General features: G+C 48.3%; 5 protein-coding genes across 5 annotated transcripts; 3 read left to right on the forward strand and 2 right to left on the reverse strand.

Moving 5' to 3' along the window:
• Positions 1-114: 114 nt before the first annotated feature.
• SMAC4_05465 (uncharacterized protein) lies at positions 115-681 on the forward strand (the record flags this gene model as incomplete). Its single annotated transcript, XM_003347117.1, has 1 exon — positions 115-681. The coding sequence occupies one exon, from the start codon at positions 115-117 to the stop codon at positions 679-681; it is 567 nt and encodes a 188-aa protein (XP_003347165.1).
• A 298-nt stretch (positions 682-979) lies between these two features.
• SMAC4_05464 (uncharacterized protein) lies at positions 980-4,460 on the reverse strand. The gene has a single exon (XM_003347116.2). It carries the CDS (start codon positions 4,249-4,251, stop codon positions 1,387-1,389), a length of 2,865 nt encoding a protein of 954 aa, XP_003347164.1. The 5' UTR covers positions 4,252-4,460; the 3' UTR covers positions 980-1,386.
• A 2,707-nt stretch (positions 4,461-7,167) lies between these two features.
• On the reverse strand, positions 7,168-8,927 carry SMAC4_05463 (uncharacterized protein; the record flags this gene model as incomplete). Its single annotated transcript, XM_003347115.2, has 1 exon — positions 7,168-8,927. One exon carries the CDS (start codon positions 8,925-8,927, stop codon positions 7,542-7,544), a length of 1,386 nt encoding a protein of 461 aa, XP_003347163.1. The 3' UTR covers positions 7,168-7,541.
• Positions 8,928-9,822: 895 nt separating this feature from the next.
• Positions 9,823-11,212, forward strand: SMAC4_05462 (uncharacterized protein). The gene is made up of 3 exons (XM_003347114.2): positions 9,823-10,319; positions 10,405-10,566; positions 10,625-11,212. Exons 1-3 carry the CDS (start codon positions 9,825-9,827, stop codon positions 11,036-11,038), a joined length of 1,071 nt encoding a protein of 356 aa, XP_003347162.2. The 5' UTR covers positions 9,823-9,824; the 3' UTR covers positions 11,039-11,212.
• Positions 11,213-16,169: 4,957 nt separating this feature from the next.
• Positions 16,170-18,070, forward strand: SMAC4_05461 (uncharacterized protein). Its single transcript, XM_024655348.2, has 4 exons — positions 16,170-16,740; positions 17,276-17,302; positions 17,522-17,781; positions 17,867-18,070. The coding sequence occupies exons 1-4, from the start codon at positions 16,719-16,721 to the stop codon at positions 17,972-17,974; spliced, it is 417 nt and encodes a 138-aa protein (XP_024511247.1). The 5' UTR covers positions 16,170-16,718; the 3' UTR covers positions 17,975-18,070.
• Positions 18,071-18,173: the final 103 nt, after the last annotated feature.

Raw genomic sequence — 18,173 nt, forward strand, 5'->3', positions numbered from 1 at the left:
GCTTGTCGCTCTTTTGACTGGATCAACGGCGAAATCCCACACAATCATTAAAAGACACACTCGTTACTACTCTCACGAAGAGAGAAAAAGAAAGAGAGAAAAAAAGCAGCAACCATGATAGCCCACAATCTCATCATCTCCCTCCTCCTCCTTTTCCTCTCCTCCTCCTCCACCGTCCTCGCCCTCCCAGCATCCACCATCAACACCGCTGCCAACACCACCTCCAACGCCACCCACCCATCCATCCACTACTTCCCCCGCGCACCAGTCGAGTACGCGACCGCCTTCATCGGCCCGCGCGAGGAAGGTCCCAAGAGATACTGCACCAACTACGGCCCCGTCGTCGACCAAACCTCCGCGGCCTCCCCGCTCAGCGTGGACTGCAAGCAGATCGCGATCAACATCGGCGCGGGCGGGTCGTGGAAGTGGATCACGGGCCCCAAGCCCAAGATCGTGGCCAAGTACGGCACGTGCCTGGTGGGCGTGGACGGCGCGTCGGGCGTGACGTATGGGAATTATCTGCGGGTCGGGAACATGGACATCGTGTGGATGATTGAGGAGACGCTCAAGCTGCCGTTTTATAACGGCGAGAAGGTCGGCAGTAAGGGCACAATGGACTGCAAGCAGGTGATTAAGCCGGATAGGAACTTTGCGGTTACGTGGGGGGTTTGGCATACTTGATGAGGTGAAAAGGAAGGAAGGAAGGAAGGGGGAGGGGAGGTGAGGTGAGGTGAGGTGGAAGTGGAAAGGATTGGGGATTGGAAAGGGAGAAGAAGATGTAGGGATGGGTTTGGTAGTAGACTTTGCTTTGGTTCTGTTGACGATGTTGGTTAGCTTTCGTTTCTCAGATGTACATCATGGATGTTAAAGGGGTTTCTGCTAGGTATCGGGGTACTTACTTGCCTCTAGGTACGATTATTACTTTTTTGTCGAGAGAAAGAATACGTATACGAGGCGGTCAGTTGACGTGAGCGAACACCTCACAACAGAGAACATTCACTGCGTCTGAAGAGTTGTATGATATTTATGTACAAAAGGATGACTATCGTACTGTACTAGTGACAAATATCTCATCGTCTTCCATCTATTCCTGACTCTCAAAGTAGGTAGCATGATCATCGATATCCGCAAAGATCATCCCTCATTCCGTTCTCTACTCCCATCCAGGCTCACTTCCCAGTTGATGACCGTGGCATCCGTTTTCCAATCCAATTGTTTTCCTCCCATCACGAATTACCTAGAACAACAAGGAAACACAAAGGATAGCCAGCACAATCGTACACATCCAAACAAGTAAACGTAAAGGTATCTCGAAAAATAAAACAAAACAAAACAAAGCAAAAGAGAACGCCGCCTTCCTTCTTCTTCACTTCGTCCACGCTCAAATCACAAAGCATAATTCTCCGTATGCAAAAAGATCTCCTCCAACATATCATCCCCCCAAATCTCCGCTTGCAGCCTGGCCACCGTGTTCGCCACGCCCACTCGCATGCTGGCCGGTCCGCACACGAACACGGCCGTCCTGCGTCCCAGCACGCCTCTGCCGTCCGGTCCACCGGTCGCCCACTCCTTGAGCATGTACCCCAGGTCCGGGCGGCCGTACTCGACGCTCCAGCCGCCGTCGATCTGGTGCGGCACGGGGAAGGCGAAGCGCATGAGCGACTTCTGAAACTCGGTTGGCGTGTTAGGAAAGCCAAAGTCGAAGCCGGAGGGGGGACCGAAGGTGGAGGTTGGACGGGTAGCGGGCCGCTGGGCTGCTGATGGAAGGTTATCGGTGCGGAGGTGGGCTAGTTCGGGGGGACGGACCGGTTGGGTTGTTGCCTGGGGAGCAGGAGCTGATTCGGCGGTACCAGTGAGGTTGTGTCCAGGTGGAGGTCCGGGAGGTGGTGGTGGTATTGGGTAGGGTAATCGTGAGGCGTCTTGGCCGGAGTAAGGATTGTTGTTGTACTCGACTCCTTCTTCGTGTTGCTCTTGTTGTTGTTGGTGGTGGTCCTGGTCCTCAGACTCTCTCATGGTTACGTAGCTGGGCCGACCTTGAGATTCGGGATCACCACCTGTCTGGGCAAGCCACTGGCTATATCGCTGTTTGGCTGCTGGTGGTGCGTAGTTGAAGTGCGGAGCCTTATCGGGCCGTGGGGCAATTGCTGGGAAATGGAACTCGCCATCCTTCTTGACGCCGTCCTTGCTGTCGATTGGGTTCATAAGCGATGGGTCCTTAACATCGCGCCCCTCGAGCTTGCGGAGTGTGTCCTCAGCAACGGAGTATCTTTGATTAGGTGGCGGTCCTGGAGGCGGAGGAGGAAAGTGATGAGGTTGTAGATATTTTTGTTGCGGCAAGGCGGTGATCCGGTCCTCGTCTTCGGCGCGGAGCTCGCGCTCTCTTTCTGGATCGCCTTGCGCCTCCGCCATGATGAGCGCGCTGTTGCGCTTGTTAGCGATATTTGAGACAAACCCATCCAGCTTATCGTGGAAAAGGTTGCTCAAGGGTCTTGGAGCGCGGCCATGAGGTATGCCAGCATTTGGCTGTTGGCGCTGTGTAGATGTCACAAAGAACTTGCAGGTCACGCTCTCAGGAGGTGCTGCTTCTCTGCAGATACGGAGTTCTTCGCGGAACCAGTCCATGGCCTCAAGACGCTTGAGTGACCACACGACCACGATCTTCTTGGTGATGGCCTTTCCATCACGCATTCTCTTGATAAGATTCAGTAGCTGTGACATCAGAGAAGTGATGCCACTGCCGCCTGCAATCAGAATACAGGTATCGAAAGCGGCCAAATCCCGCCGCATGCCTCCATATGGTCCGTCGAGAAAAGCGCGGTAGGTGTGAAAGGGCCCCTTTTCAATGGCAGTCTCGAGGACCTTCTTCGTGAAGCCGCCGTACGGCCGGAAGACCAGCACGCAGTCCCTGTAGTTCTCGCCGTACTCAGAGGGAAAGTCTTCACTGCACAGTGAAGAAATCGTGAAGGGGTGATTCTCGAAAAGCGAGATGCCTGGCATACGTAGATAGACGTATTGCCCTGGCTTCCAACGCATCTGGGTCGGAATGGTAATCTTGATGGCATTCTCGGTCATGATGTTGATAGCCGCCTCATCGCCAATCATCCAGGCCATTCGCCAAGGCTTCGCCCAGTTCAGGTTGAAAAGTCGGATAATATTGCAAACAAGGAAGATGCCAACGGAAGCGAACAGATAACCCCATGACAGCAAGAAGTTCTTGGTGTGCCAGAAGAGCAAGGCGACATAGATCAAGCCAACCGGGATGTGTAGTATGACAAATACCTCGTAGGCCTTTCGCCGGATGAAAGGGAGTGAGCCAACACACAGCCAGCATAAGGGCACCAAGCAAGCAATGCCGGAGCCATAGATGATCCCGCTGCCTGGGGGGAACAACTTTTCGAAGATCTCCATACCTCCATCTTCCCATACCGGCTGCACGTAGAACGGGACCATGTGGACCAACGAGAGGAACAGGCACAAGTATCCAAGCCAGCGGTGGAAGACATTGAGGCGCTCGGGGCCGATGCCTGTGATGAGGGTGAGAAGATTGGCTTTTGTGCTCGTAGCGACGATCCAGGGCGTCATGGCAACCGCGATCATACCGGCACGGATAGCGACCGGGGGAGAGCCGAACCGAATACTCTGCCAGTAGAGCGGCTGCTGGAGAAAGCAGTAGATCGTCACGAAGGCAATGGAAACGAAGACGCAGAACAGGACGGATACGGATGAGAAGGTAAATCGATGTTTCTTCCATACAATATCGGGGATCGGTCGGTAGAATACCCATCGGAATAGGGCGAGTGTGTCGTTAACAAAACCGATGGATGAGAAGTGAGCTTTCGGCTTGAAGTTCTTCTCTTCGAGGGGCGGCTCGTCGGGAAAGAAATGGCGTCTCGATTCTGCCACTGTCATGCCCGTAGCCATCGCTGCTGACCTATCCCACTCTGGTTCCAGACTGTAAAGCTGTCGAAAGTGTTCCTCCATCTCTTGCTTGTATATCGCTTGTCGAATCTTGTCCTGCCAAAAGTGCCATATCCTCATAAACAAAATGAGACCGACAATGGCAAGCGAAAAGTACGTCCAACCGAGTCCATATTTGCCGGCTTTTGACCATGGGTCTACTGTTAATGCTTGGACAAGACCAGGCGGACTGTTCGGCTTGAGTGGGATGGCGATTCGTTTTGCTAGGTCGCCAACGGCTTGTGTGGTGCTGTCTGCAGCGCGTCTGAGCGCCGATGGTATTGATGAATCCATGTCGGCGAGTGATGAAAGAGTGTGTGTGGTTAAAACGGTATATGGTCCGCGGTGACGGAAAGCCGTGGTCGAATGACGAAGCGGCTTACTCGACCTGTTTCAACAAGGGCATACCGGATCCCCCAAAATTAAAGATTAAGAAGCGTTATGTGATGATGCGGTGGCCATCGGTGAGGAATCGAGTGTGAATTGGAAGTGGATGACGGCCAAAAACAAGAAAACAAAATTGAGAAACGATTCAGCACACGGGAAGGGAGACTCGGGGATATATGATGGACCTGGGCCGGTACCAGAAGTAATAAGCTATTCGGAACTCGGAAAGGCGTCCGAGAGAGTCGTATCGAGGCCCTGAAGGCGAGGATGCGGAGAGGATTCAGGTAACTGTGATGAACGTTTAACCACATGCAGTAAGACAAGTTGACAAGCTGCAGAATCCGTCCGTCTAGTTCACAGCAAGTCGCCAGCCGCTATTGCTCGGCAGAATCCACCCGTGACTTCTTCAACCGTGATGGCGGGCTCAAGGTCCAGGCGTGATTGGAAGACGTCGACAGTTTCCCCTTTTTGTCCCCTTTTTGTTGTGTGGAGATGGTGATCAAAGGTAGCAGTCGACAGGAACGCCAACGCCTCGAGGAACAAGCCAGTCAAGAGTCAAAGGCGCACAATAACGTCAAGACGCTTCTGATGACTGTCAATGGGCGGGCAAAAAGTCGGATGGTCATGGCGATGCGGAAAAGGCTTGATAGGCACCAAGCTCAGCGGTTGATCGGCCTTTAATATTGGCCAGCCAGGGTCCAGGTGTGGAACCACCCCCCCCCCCCCCCCCCCCCCCTTCGCCTCTTAGTCCCCATCGAACCCCCCGCCGCTCATGCTTGCCCGTCACACAGTAGCGTTGACCATCAACGCTCCATGATTTTTGCGAATTCATGAGCCGAGGAAACTCTCGATGAGTATGGCTGAATATGAAGTCGACGAGAACTGAGAACGAAAATTGGAAAAAACCGAAGGAGGTCAATGAATCGAGTTTCCGGACGTTTCTGGGATGCATGTCTCGCAAGCAACTGCACACCCATTTACAAAAGAGCATAGATGGCGGTACATGCCGCTCGACAGCTTTGCTAGGAGTTGACATGGTCACATATCGCCTGCAAATATATGGGATCGTTCCTTGCTCAACTGTCTGGCAAGCAATCTGGCTCCCAGACAAGCAGATGACAACGTGCGGTATGCGGTCTCGATGCGGTGGCCACAGCCGTCCATCTATCTGCTTCCTCAAGCCCACGATGACAATATACGGCACTTGCTGTTGACTGCTTGTGTGGCATGAATGATGAGAGTGTGTAACTGTGAAAGTCAGCATGAGACCGGGGAGGTTTTCCGGGCAGGTGAACAACCACAGACCCAATGGAAGCTCAACAAGAAAGCTTATCAACCTCCTCTTGGGGTGTATTGAGAGTCGGTCTCTCGCCAATACCAAGCCAGTATGCCGTCAGCTTAATCTATAAGAGATGGTTGATATACCTAATACCCAAGCCTGCCGTGGAAAGGCTCTTCTTCCAGCATGTCGTGGTCGTGGTCGTCGCCATGGGAGAGACGGGCCGTCAATGTTTGCTGGAAGTGAAGCACCCGACTGTGACTGTGACTGCCATCCATTGCCTGCATAGCCAAGGGCATGGAAGTCTCGATAGTTCTGCTCGAAGCGAATTGGCATCAACAGCAAGTCAACACCAACTGGGAATGGCTCCAGCCCCCACGGCAGCACCTCAACAGGACACTGTACGCCGTAGTCCCAGGACCTGTCAGGGCCCAGTACAGCACAGTACACTAAGGCAGGCACAGCGGCCCCGTTGCGTTGCCATGCCACGGCCGCAGATGGGTCGCTTCCTTTCCACAAAGCAGCAGCTTGACTTTTGCCGGGTATTGGTCCTCCAATTGCTAGTGTCCTTTGAGAGTCTGGTCTGGTCTGGTCGCTCACAAGTGTCACAGCAGCTGTGGAAGCAGGATGCAAGACACTGGTGGCCGGTGGTCCACAGGAGGGCGAACACGGTACGCGTACAACAAGAAAAAAGGAAAAGAAAAAGAAAGGAGGAGTGCGACTTTGCGTGCTCAGGAGTCAAGGCCGGCCCTTGGTGAGAGGGCCGGCCAACCTGGCGATGCGATTGGAGAGATATCTGTGATGAAAGGAAATTGTTTGATGGCGAATCAACAGTCACGGATGGGAGGTTGTCCGAGTGGAAAAGGCAAGAAGCGGAGCCGAATCCTTCCTTGATGCGGGCGATGCGGGCGATGCGGGTTCCCGAGAGGTCCACAGCTCATCCCCGAGCACATCACTTTGCGGGAGGAAGCATGGACCAACAACATCTCTCGGCGGCAACACAGCGCTTCTGATTGACTGGTTCCAAGCACCAACAACCCTCACCCTCGTCCATTGTCCTCCATCCAACCTCACTCGTCCCATACAGTATCTGCCAGAAGCAAACAGCAACGGCAACACGGTAGACCATGCTTGCCATACGGCAGTGAAAAAGAGATTATTGCCCCTCCGATCAAGGAATGTTAAACGACAATTGGAAAGCGTCATGACGATCTTTCGGTTCTTGCACCCAAGTCCCGCTTACGGCCCGGTTCAAGCTCTCCATGCTCGATACTCCTCCAGTTTGTGTGTTGTCCCTGACATGCGTACGCAGCACAAAGCCAACCCAACAATGGCTCGGCTAAACTTCTGTGAACCACCACCATAGCAGCCAAATTACTTCTGTGAAGACAACGTTTCATGCTGCCTTTGTTGTTGCCACAGCAAATCCCAACATCTTGGATCGGCCGCCTGTACCTCTCTCTCATGGCACAATAACTTGTAGCGGTCGTCACACTCCATTGTGATCATTGTGATCACTTTACGGTTACATGTTGATTGTTGCTCTGGTACAGCATATTGAATTTTGACGTCTGTATCAAATTACTCATACCAGGTTGCTTCATTAACCTGAATCATGCTTTGGATGATACTACCTGCCTGAAAGGAGCCGCCTCGAGAATCGCTGACTATCTTTGAAGCTATCCATTACAGCTTGTAGTAGTACGGTACTGCAACCACGACAACTTCGGGATTCCTTGAAGTTACAAGACCCTGCTGTCTGTGCTACCGGTCGCTACCCGTACCATTATGCAAGACATATCTTCGTTTTCCGTTTTCCTGCCACCACCACCTAATCTAGGCCGCCTGATGGGCCAGCCGGCCAAACTGCCAACCTCCCGCCACCAGGGCATGAACACCCATTTCCGTTGTCCTAGACTTAGTTCGTCCTTTCAACCACCTTCTCAAACCCCAACGCGCTGATATCCGCGCTCAGCGGCCGTCCCTGGACCAACTCGCTCATCACGATGCCCGTGCCCAAGCTCATACTAATTCCCCACGGCCCGTGACCGGTAGCCATGAACACGCCTCCCTCGGCGCCGGGCTTCGTCTGAATTCCGCCTCCGAGGTGCTCATCCGGCACCCTCGCAACAATAGGCAGTCCCCACGGCGTCACCGGCCGGAAACACAAGCCCTCTCTAACCACCTCCAAATCATCCTCTCCATCAATATCTGACCCCAGTAGCTCCCTAGCCGCCTGCTTCACCAACTCCATAGACTCCGTTTGCACCTTTGAGCCCTCCGCCACGCTCGGCAGTGGCACTACCGCCGAGTTCAGCCCGGCAAAGTAAATCTCCCCGCCCACCTTTGAAAAGATCTCCGGACAAAAGGCGTCATCATAACTCGTATAAACCGCATGACACCCCTCACCATCGACAGCGCCTTGCCACCTCGGGCTCTTCACCACCAGCGAATGACCCGCCAAGCTCGTCACCGGCAACTGTTTTACCGTCTTCGACGTAGCCCCAAACAGCTTCTCCCAGACCTGTCCGCTCCAGCACCCCGCCGTGATGATGATCCGCGAACACTTCACCTCCCTCACCTCCCCCGTCTTGACGTCCCTCAACCTCACACCACTGACCACCCCCTCAGGCCCTTCCCTCAACACCTCCACCGCCTCCGCCCCTTGCGAAATCTTCACCCCCCTTCCCTCCGCCTCCGCCAACAAGAACCTACACAACCTCTCGGGCTCCAACTGCGCCGCGTCCCCCTCCCCGCCAATAACCTCCACATCATCGCCCTGGCGTCTCCTCAACCACGCCGGCGTCTTCTTCTTTAGGTCTTCCGCACTTAACACCGGCAACAGCTTTTCAGGAGCCGCCTCCGCCCTACTCGTCCCGCTCCGCAACCAATCATCCCCACGCTTCTTGACGCCCTTGTCAGCCGCCACGGCCGAGTATCCCAGCGAGGTCGAGGGCGCGTAGGACCAGTTGCTTCGGCCGTCGTGGGCGACAGCCAGACGGGCGTGCTCGGCGAAGGAGAGCGCGCCGAGAGAAGAGACTTCGGGGGCGAACCAGTTCCGGGCGAGGAAACCGCCGGCGAAACCGGAGGCGGACCAGAAGAGGGTGGGGGAGGGGTCGATTAGGTGGATTTCTGGAGATGAAGATGATGATGAAGATGAAGATGAAGATGAAGATGAAGAGAGGGAGAGGTAGTAGGCGGTTGAGACGCCGATGATGCCGGCGCCGAGGATTACGGTGCCGGTGTTCGCGGTGATGGTGGTGGTGGTGGTGGTGGTGGTTGTGGTGGTGGTTGTGGATGACATTTTGGTGCCTTCGACTTGGTAGGTGAGATGTATATCGCTCGCTCTTGCGATTGCTGGTATGCGTTATATGTGTGACTTGAGTGGCTGTGAGGTAAAGCTTCTGATGAATTCGGGGCGTCAAGGATGCTCCGACCTCTTGGCGAGTTTATGTGAATCCGTCAACCTATGTGCCAGGAACCAAGAGAGAATCTGGCCAGGTCAGCATACCGTAGAGAGAGAGATATATATATATATCTATATATATATATATATGTCTCCTACTGCAGCTATACGGCCAAGCAAGCCCTTATCAACTCAACAAGCCATCCATGTTCCACAATTGTGTATCAAAATGAGGGGGAGACCGCGCCCTTCGTGTCATTCTCAACCCCAGAGTCCCGGGCTTGGCGAGACTAGTTCCGGGGCTATCACTGGGGATGCATATCTTGAGACCTATCCTAGCATCTTGATGTGAGCGATATGTTGAACACCCCCCAAATTATACAGTCCTTTGCGTCTTTTCCATAGATCGAAAAGGCTTGGTGAACATGCGGTTTGACAGGCAGTCTCGGCCCCTTCGGGGAAATATACCCCGACCACCAACGAGCCTGAAAGAGCCAGAAGCACATCACGACCTCTTGAAATCGAGACTACAAAGTTGGAGAGGAGGCTTGAAAAGTGTTCCCGCCTCGCAAAAAGTTACACGCAAGTTGATTGACAATGCTTCCATTGCAGAAAGGCAATGCGCAAGCAAGCAGAGTCCATCCGAAAAAGAGAAGTCACTCAACTGTCCACAATGATTCACCCACTGCGCCCGTCAAAGGAGTGCATTTGCTATTCAGAAAAGCCATGGGCATAGAAAACCCACGGGCGTCTTGAAAACCTTTGCTCTTCTTCATACATTACTCTGGAGATGCCATGATGATCATCCACCGGATATCGTTGTTGTGTTGTCGATACGTAATCCGGGATTCGGCCGGGTTGTCGGGGTGGTCTCCATCTGCCCCGCAATCAGGTTGCCGATTGTCGTGGTGGGGTTCACAGGCTTCTTCACCATTTCTTGTTGCAGCTGGTCCAAGTGCAAGGCGTCACCATCTGAAATCTCTGACTTCACAAGCTTCCCGGGTTCCGAAGCAGAACAACGACAACGACAGCAATAACAACTATCACCGGCAAAACAAACACCAAGGTGCACACACAGCCAACCACATACGACCGAACACAATGTCAGAACCAAAAGTCATCATTGTCACCGGCGGCAGTAAGGGAATTGGCCTCGCTGTCGTGCAGGACCTCCTGGAAGCCAAGCACAATGTAATCATGGTTGCCAGGACTCCCATCGGCGTCAGCGAGCTTGTGAAGGATTACCCAAGCCAGATCAAGTTCTTGGCCGCCGATATGACAGTGCCTGATGTGAGTGGTGACCAAGAATCGCATTTTGAAGTTGCAGGATGGAAAAATTGATTAAGGGCAAAGTGTATATTAACGCATCTAAAAGACTGCACACAGAGCTGTAGAGCTCGCTCACCTTTCTTACGGAAAGCTTGATGGCGTTGTTGTCAACCATGGAGTACTTACTCCCATCACACGTCTGGCCGAAGCTTCCATTGAGGACTGGAAGAATCACTACGATGTGAACGTCTTCAGCGCCCTTTCCATTGTGAGCTTTACACCCCTGGACCATTATGATCAAATAGCAAGGCTAACACAATGATCAGGTCAAAGAAGCCATCCCTCATCTGCGGGCCACCAAGGGCAAGATCATCTTTGTGTCCTCAGGCGCCGCTATTAAGGCATATGCCGCTTGGGGAGCGTATGGCTCTTCCAAGGCCGCCCTCAACTCAATTTGCCGCCACGTTGCCGTGGAGGAGCCAGATATCACAGCAGTTGCAGTCAGCCCAGGACGGGTTGATACTGACATGCAAAGGGAACTACGCGAGAAGGGCCAAGGCGTCATGTCCGATAACGACTACGCCGGCTTCGTCTCGGCCTTCGAGGAAGGGCAGCTCAACAAGCCCGAATGGCCTGCCCAGGTCATCGCGAAGCTGTCACTTGACGCCAAGTCTGACCTGTCCGGTAAATATGTCGCGTGGAACGGACCGGAAGTTGCGGAGTATCGCGAGCAGCATTGAGGGAATCTAGGGAAACTTTTGTCTAGTTAGCAACCATATCTGGAAAAGGTAACGAAGACATGAGAAGATAGTAATGGGGCAAGAAGTCAGTTGAAAGATGAAAAGGCTATACGTGTATCCACATAGAGATTCAGCATTAGCATGGAATGTAAGTTTATTCATCACATTGCCATGATTGTTTGTGTGCTCGTGCTTGAGAAGAAAAAGGTACCTACTCTGTGTGATGTCATCGCTAGAGCGCAAGTAACAGTCACATCTCCATGGCCAAGCTGTCCCCATCCGTTGAAGTGGAAGATGGAACAGCCTAGCCACTTCTTTGATATGAAGCCATTGCGCAAGAGGACACGATCATCTGTATTGGTCCGGGTCTGCACCGGGACGTTAGTCGTCTGACACGTTCAAGTCGGCGCGTCGACGAGGTGTGATTGAGTCGAGATGGTTCAGGAAAATTGTGTCCGTCATGAACTGTCGGAATTGGAATGAAAAGTACAAAAGCATCATGGTGTCGGCTCGAAAGTAATCCGTGTGGTACCAGACCACAGGAAAACGGCATACCTGATCATGGTAACCATGCTGGACACTGGGAGTAACTGTTAGCAAAACTGCTGACGATGTTGATACTCCAAAACACACAAGAACACAATTGGTTCGGTTTCGATCAGTGATGACGTTTGGCTTGTCGGTGTCTATCACCATAATTGTGTATGATAGGGGCGACACGAATATTCTCCTCATAGAAACCCCAAACCAATGCGTTCTTGTGCTGGCGGAAGAAGGGGAAGGAAGATGTTCTTACCTATCATGAACATTGCTCGGGGTAACAGTGAGCTGTCCAGTCAAGTGATATAGCATGGAAACATTGCAGTTGCCTGCGTGTCCCAGTGGAAGCGCATCGTATCGCGGCTGTAAAAAGGTAGAAAAGTGAAGGAAGGAAGCGCTGCAGAAAGTTGAAAGTTTTCAACGCGACGGATGGATCACAAATTTTCTTTTGAACAACGGAACAACGATCAGAAATTTGTGGTGGGGTCCCATCGAGGCTCCACTCTCACTGTTGCGAGTGGGTCAGAGCCCGATTGGGATGGCGGCACTTGGCATTCCTTCACCAGTTGCGACCAGGTGACCACAAACCAGAGACCTCTGAAGCTCGGACAAAGCTGAGAGGTGGGGGTGTGCGGTTCAAACGCGTGCGCCAGACGACTCGGACGAATTCATACCTGACTGCAACCGGGCCTCAGGCGAAGCAACCTCCTCTTTAAACATTTGTGCAGTTTGCATATATTATAGATACATTTTATATAATATAATAAACAGTTGAATGTATAAGTACTAAATAAATATAAATATATAAATAACGTATAAATTCTATATAAAATTAATATTTTGAATAATTTAAAATAGTTTTGAAATAAATTTGAATTATCAAGAACGAAGTACTAACAACACTTAAGAAATTAAAATTAAATACTAAATAAAAAATAAGAAGCAAATAAATAAACGAATTCACTGGCAGTAGAGTACTTAACTTGCGAACGACTAGTAAAATTCTAATATCTTTCTCCTTCTAATTGTCACAGGTTGACATTGGCTATATAGTGTGCATTCCGAGTTCTGCCTTGCAAGCAGAACATCGTCCTATCTTTTGTAGGTTTGGCCGTCTGGGCATATGCACCCCAGCCTGTCATAGTATGTTCTGCTTAAACGGTGGGTTCGATTCCCGACCGTGGCAATTTCGAGGTCGATTTTGGTATATTCTTGCCGGCACTTAGTCGAGCACAGCTCCTAAGAATGCAATGACAATTGAGGACCATGTATGCAAATCGAAGAGTACCGAAATGCCACGTATCGGCCCATTGGAAAATGTCCAACTTAGCGGGAAGTTGCATTTTCAGGTAGTGCTATATAAGCTGTCGCATTGCGATAAATCCTCCGCGACATTGTCGCCCTCGGAAATGGGGCCGGGGCCGGGGCCTTATCTTGAAGATTATTGAAAGATAACTTCGCTTTAAGGGGAGGTAGTGTCACAGGTTGACACTAATAATGATAATATCATTAATAATAACAAAAAACGCTAATATTACCGCCCTTAGAATATATTACGAGGTTTCCGTATAGTTTTCAAACTCTCTTTCTTTGAGTGAGGTTTCTATAACGTTGTTTTATTTAATTTCTATTGCAAAACTTTTATAAATTTTTCTAAAATCATTCTAAATGTAACAGCCGACGTGATACGGAACTACGTGCGGGTCAAAGAGCTATATAAGACTACTTGAGTATCAAATCTTTCAACTTCGATTACTTATATTCTTTTGTAGAAACATAGCCTGCTTAGTATAATGGTTTGCCACCGCTGTGACACTAAATACGAATTAATATTTGTTTTATGGTTGCTAAACTTTAAATATAAGTTTCTCCCTACTTACTTGGATCGTATACTATCAATTATTATTTATACTAACCACCTACCCAGTAAAAATATAAGTCTATTTATAATCAATCATTTAAAACTAGATACTAAATACTTATTTTAGTATTATTTAAAGCGGCAAATATATATAATCAGCGGAAACCTTTTATATAGAGCGTTTATATAGCTACTGAAATACTAGTAGTAAATATTTTAAAATAAGCGTAAAAAAATTACAATAATTCATATTACTACCATAAAAAGCATCATAAAATTTAATTAAATATAAAAAAAGAAATTATAATGATATAAGACTATGGTAAGCAACTAAACCACTTTAAAGTTAAGGTTGTTTATAGTATATTAACGTTTTATTTTAGCGATTTATTAAAGTGGTTGGAAAGTAGTTTAGAACTTGTTAAAAACTAGTTATAAACTTATTAATAATAGTAGTTAATTACTGTGAGGGTTCTACGAGATTTATATATGGGTAAGCCTTAGTGAAGTGGTAATATTCAACAAAGAGGAAAAGAGAAGTCTATGCCAGTATGGTATAGAGCTTATAGCTAAATACACAAGAGAGGTGCTGTCACGATGCTAACGGACCATTACATCACTAAGCTATGTTCCAAAAGAATACAAGTAACCAAAGCTAGCAATTCGGTCGCTTAAGTGGTCTTATATAGTTATGATGGTAGTTAAGAGGCACAACTGCAAGGCTGTCATCACAGGTGCGGATATCAAAGATGCCAGAAACGCCAAGGTCAGAAATGTAGTTTGTGCGGCGCACCCCAGGAGTGCACCCAACCAAAGGGCAAGCCTGGCTTATATAGAATTCAAGCCAGGCAGACACCCCTGAGCGCCAGCTCCATGACAATTACAAATTTCTTTCAAATTGGTATAAGAATTTAAAGCATTTATTTATTTAAATTGCTTTAATTATCAGTAATTTTACCTTCCAATTTATTGAAGCTTTTGCTTTTTCAGTTATATTTCCCACTAAGTAAAAAACTAACCCCTAGGCCAAACGCAAAACCGCCTAATAAGCCGCAGTTATTAAACGTATATTTTATTATACCTCCAGTAACTAATTATTCATTAAGTCTTAAAATTATAGTAATATAATACTAATAATTTATATAAAAGTCCGCAAGGAAGCTAAAGAGGCGTAACGCTACGCTGATTTTGATACGTAGTGGGAAAAAGAGGCTACGGATATTCGAGCTATTTACTTATATATATCTTACAATTACGACGAAAAATAGCCTCTCTGTTAAGATTTTGAAAGTTATTTAGTAATACTTTTTAAAGATTTTTATAAAGACTCTATATATCTTTAAATTATAAAATAAAATTATTAAAAAACCTACTTAATCTTGTATTTTCTACACCTTATTCTTATTAAAATCCTTCGTAAAGTATATATACGCCGTACCGCCGTCAGTATTTATAATATCTTTTAAAAAATTCAAAATATTATATATATGTATGATGTTTTGACAATAAAGATATACTTTCTATTACCGGAATTAAGCGTTGAAAAGTATCTATTATAAAGCTTTATATTTTAGTCTGGTAGAGAGTTAATTTGTTTATTCACAGAGAATTACTGCGCTATTGCGTATTTGATATTTAAAAAAAGCTTACCATATATTTAGAGAGCTTCTTTATTGTTCTTCTCTTTTTCGACCATTTCTTTATTAATGGTTTAAATCTTATGAAAATTGAACTTATTATAACTTGTGTAGGATATATTTTAAAGGTTGTTTATCTATTAATAAATAAGCCAAGTAGAATAATAGTATTCTTATTTAAAAAAATTATTTATTAAGATTTAAGTAAAGTGAAAAAGAAGTAATAAAAGATAAAGAATGTTAACGTGTGGCTAGTACTGTGCTTTGTAACTGCTTTGTACTACCTTGTAGTATAGAAGGCTGATTGAACCATTTCTTCTATGGAATCAGTCCACTCAGCCTTCACAGAACGTACTAGAATACAGAGGTTTTGCCACTGTATTCTAGGATTCTCCAACTTGTTTAGCATTCCTTCTAGACTAATTTATCATCATGAAATGTACCAGAAGCTCATAGATTCAGTTCATTCCTTTCATAGTATAGTGCTCCTACAAGCACTCTTATCAATTTACAGAAGCTCCTACACTCTGGAAGGTTTTAGATACTTAACGTTTGTGTATATAAAGACCTCTTTTCTCCTTTAGTTAGTCACTTTTTAAATAAGCAAGCAAGCACAATTCAAGCAATACAATATAGTTTACTTCTATAGTGCAGAGTTTATTATAATTCTTGTTTCTTACAGTATAGAGTCCACTATGCTCTTTTGTGTTGAGAGCAGAGTTCTCTCTAAGACCTCTTTTACAACATCCCTCTATTGTCTTAGCTACTACGCTGCTTCCTTCAGGACTGCTGCCGTACTTTCTACCACTTCCGCTCCGCTCTGCTACAAGTGCATAGGTCACTGTAGCATCTCTATACTGGTGCTATTATTATAAGCCAGCTAGGGCATTGCAGCAAACATGTTAAAAACTATTTAATATTTTATTGATTACCGGTTGTATACTGTCGTATTTCCCTTAGTTACTAGTTTTTTGTATGTTGTAAAGTATAAACTTAGTACAAACTAATGTAAGATTAATCAAAATATGCAATAATGCAAAACAAATTAATGTATTCATATTCTCCAAGCTGATTTAGTTAAACTTTAGATTAGGGTTGTATGTGAGTAAATGTCTAGAGGGGGGGTCGCCTGAGCTACGAGCCCGACTGCAACGAATTTGAACCTTGGACTGTGAGCGAGCGTGCAGTCACTGATTGAAGAACTGTGGCTGGTGCGTCCCATGTACGACTCCGCCACATACCCATGGTTGTCCCTGGTGCGTGCGATGAGCTAGGACCAATCGCCCAGTTGCCATTGGCGGCATCCAGGCCAGCCGTACTTGTGGTTTGAAGTGAAGGGAGCGGTGCCAATGTGTCGTGTATAAAGGCAACCATCCTCACCAGGGCACCTCCGAGCTCAAAGGGAGCTTCGGCTCCCCTAACCATCATGCAACTCGACCTCATAAGAACTTCAAAACACTTTGATTACACCGGACGCATATCTTGAAGAGATATCACTCGCCCAGGCAGTTTGGGGATTTTGCATCTTTCAGCCACTATACCTAGCTCGTCGAGGTTCGACCCTTCGAGGCATCAACACCCACCCGTCCCACGACGACGCACATAGGAGACTCTCAAGTCTCTTGATTATCCATCAGCCAAAATGTCTGATCACGAATTTGGAGGTCCGTTGTCACTCTGTGCATTCTGCCGTTTTTCTTCTTTTTGGTGATTTCCCCGAAATACACATTGCCCATTTGCTTGCACCTACACATGGTCGAGCTCGCCCAATGATGAAGCCACTCAGCCTTAAGACTCAAGTTGAGTGGAGTGAGCCTCACTCATGAGTCCAAACCACCAACACTCCCTTTCATCCACTCCTTCTTCACTACCTATTGTTGAAGTTGGAGTGAATAAGGAAAAGCACGTCACGATGGGCTTTGCTGCCTGGCGAGTTTATTTACTCGCAACACTTTGTGGTTGTTGTATATAAACAACAAGGTTTTACACGATGGTTTCCTTACCCTCTTCATCACTCAGCAATATGGCGATCACTTGGCCAAGATGGGCGAAGATAAATATTCCGGATACCGTTATGCATACGCTTCGGAGCCGTGGATTGTCTCTGGCTCTGGGGTTCAGCCACCTCCGAGTAGCTTACTTACATTTTCTTTTCATGATTTATATCGAGATGTTTCTTTACTAACACATTTACCGTAGGCAACGATGACCTCTCACTTCCCAAGGGTACGTCAACTATCGGCAACGAGTTTGGGAGATATGGTGGTGGGGGGTGGCAAGACCTCGACCCTGGCCTGCGGCTTGATGAGCTGGTTAAGGCGGTATCTTGTGGCTAAGAGGGAGCCTATTCCTCAAGCAAACGGATTATCGGATGGACCAGGCTCACCACGCAAAAAAGGGTCCGTGAAGTAAACCTTCAAGAGTATGAGCTAACTTACTACACAGCGACGGTCCAAAAAATTGTGAGCGAGATCTTGCCATCGTCGACCGGCCTGTCATTCGCCAAGGAAGCAAGGGATCTCCTCATCGATCTCTGCGTCGAGTTCATCTCGCTCGTCTCGTCCGAGGCGAACGAGATCTCCGAGAAGGAGTCGAAGAAGACCATCGCCTGTGATCACATCACGCAGGCGCTCGAGCGACTCGGTTTCGCCGACTACGTCCCTGCCGTGCTGGAGGCGGCTGCGGAGCACAAGGAGGTTCAAAAGGTACTTAGAACGGTTATTACTTCCCTGTTCGTTTGTGTCTTTTTGTTCTTCTTTCGTGAAGCTAACACACACATAACCGTAATAGGGACGAGAGAAGAAAGCAAACAAGTTCGAGCAGTCCGGTCTATCGCTCGAAGAACTAGAGCGTATCCAACGCGAGCAGTTTGCCGACGCCGCGGCGCGACATACTTAGGAGGGTTCATCCGCGTCGCCTGAGCCTTCTTTACCAGTGCCCAAGCAACAGCCGAAGAAGAAGAAGGAGAAGGAGAAGGAGAAGGAGAAGGAGAAGGAGAAGGAGAAGGAGAAGGAGAAGGAGAAGGAGAAGGAGAAGGAGAAGGAGAAGGAGAAGGAGAAGGAGAAGGAGAAGGAGAAGAAGGAGAAGGAGGAGAAGG

This window comes from Sordaria macrospora, chromosome 1 (genome assembly GCF_033870435.1).
Source record: "Sordaria macrospora chromosome 1, complete sequence".
NCBI lineage: Eukaryota > Fungi > Ascomycota > Sordariomycetes > Sordariales > Sordariaceae > Sordaria > Sordaria macrospora.

Excerpts from the sequence above, each read along its gene's own strand:
- SMAC4_05462 (XM_003347114.2), top strand. The coding sequence starts at position 9,825 with ATGATGATCATCCACCGGATATCGTTGTTGTGTTGTCGATACGTAATC. Across the intron at positions 10,320-10,404 it reads CCGATATGACAGTGCCTGAT|ACTGCACACAGAGCTGTAGA; the intron begins GTGAGTGGTGAC and ends CGCATCTAAAAG. Across the intron at positions 10,567-10,624 it reads TCTTCAGCGCCCTTTCCATT|GTCAAAGAAGCCATCCCTCA; the intron begins GTGAGCTTTACA and ends CACAATGATCAG.
- SMAC4_05464 (XM_003347116.2), bottom strand. The coding sequence starts at position 4,251 with ATGGATTCATCAATACCATCGGCGCTCAGACGCGCTGCAGACAGCACC.
- SMAC4_05461 (XM_024655348.2), top strand. The coding sequence starts at position 16,719 with ATGTCTGATCACGAATTTGGAG. Across the intron at positions 16,741-17,275 it reads GTCTGATCACGAATTTGGAG|GCAACGATGACCTCTCACTT; the intron begins GTCCGTTGTCAC and ends CATTTACCGTAG. Across the intron at positions 17,303-17,521 it reads TGACCTCTCACTTCCCAAGG|CGACGGTCCAAAAAATTGTG; the intron begins GTACGTCAACTA and ends CTTACTACACAG.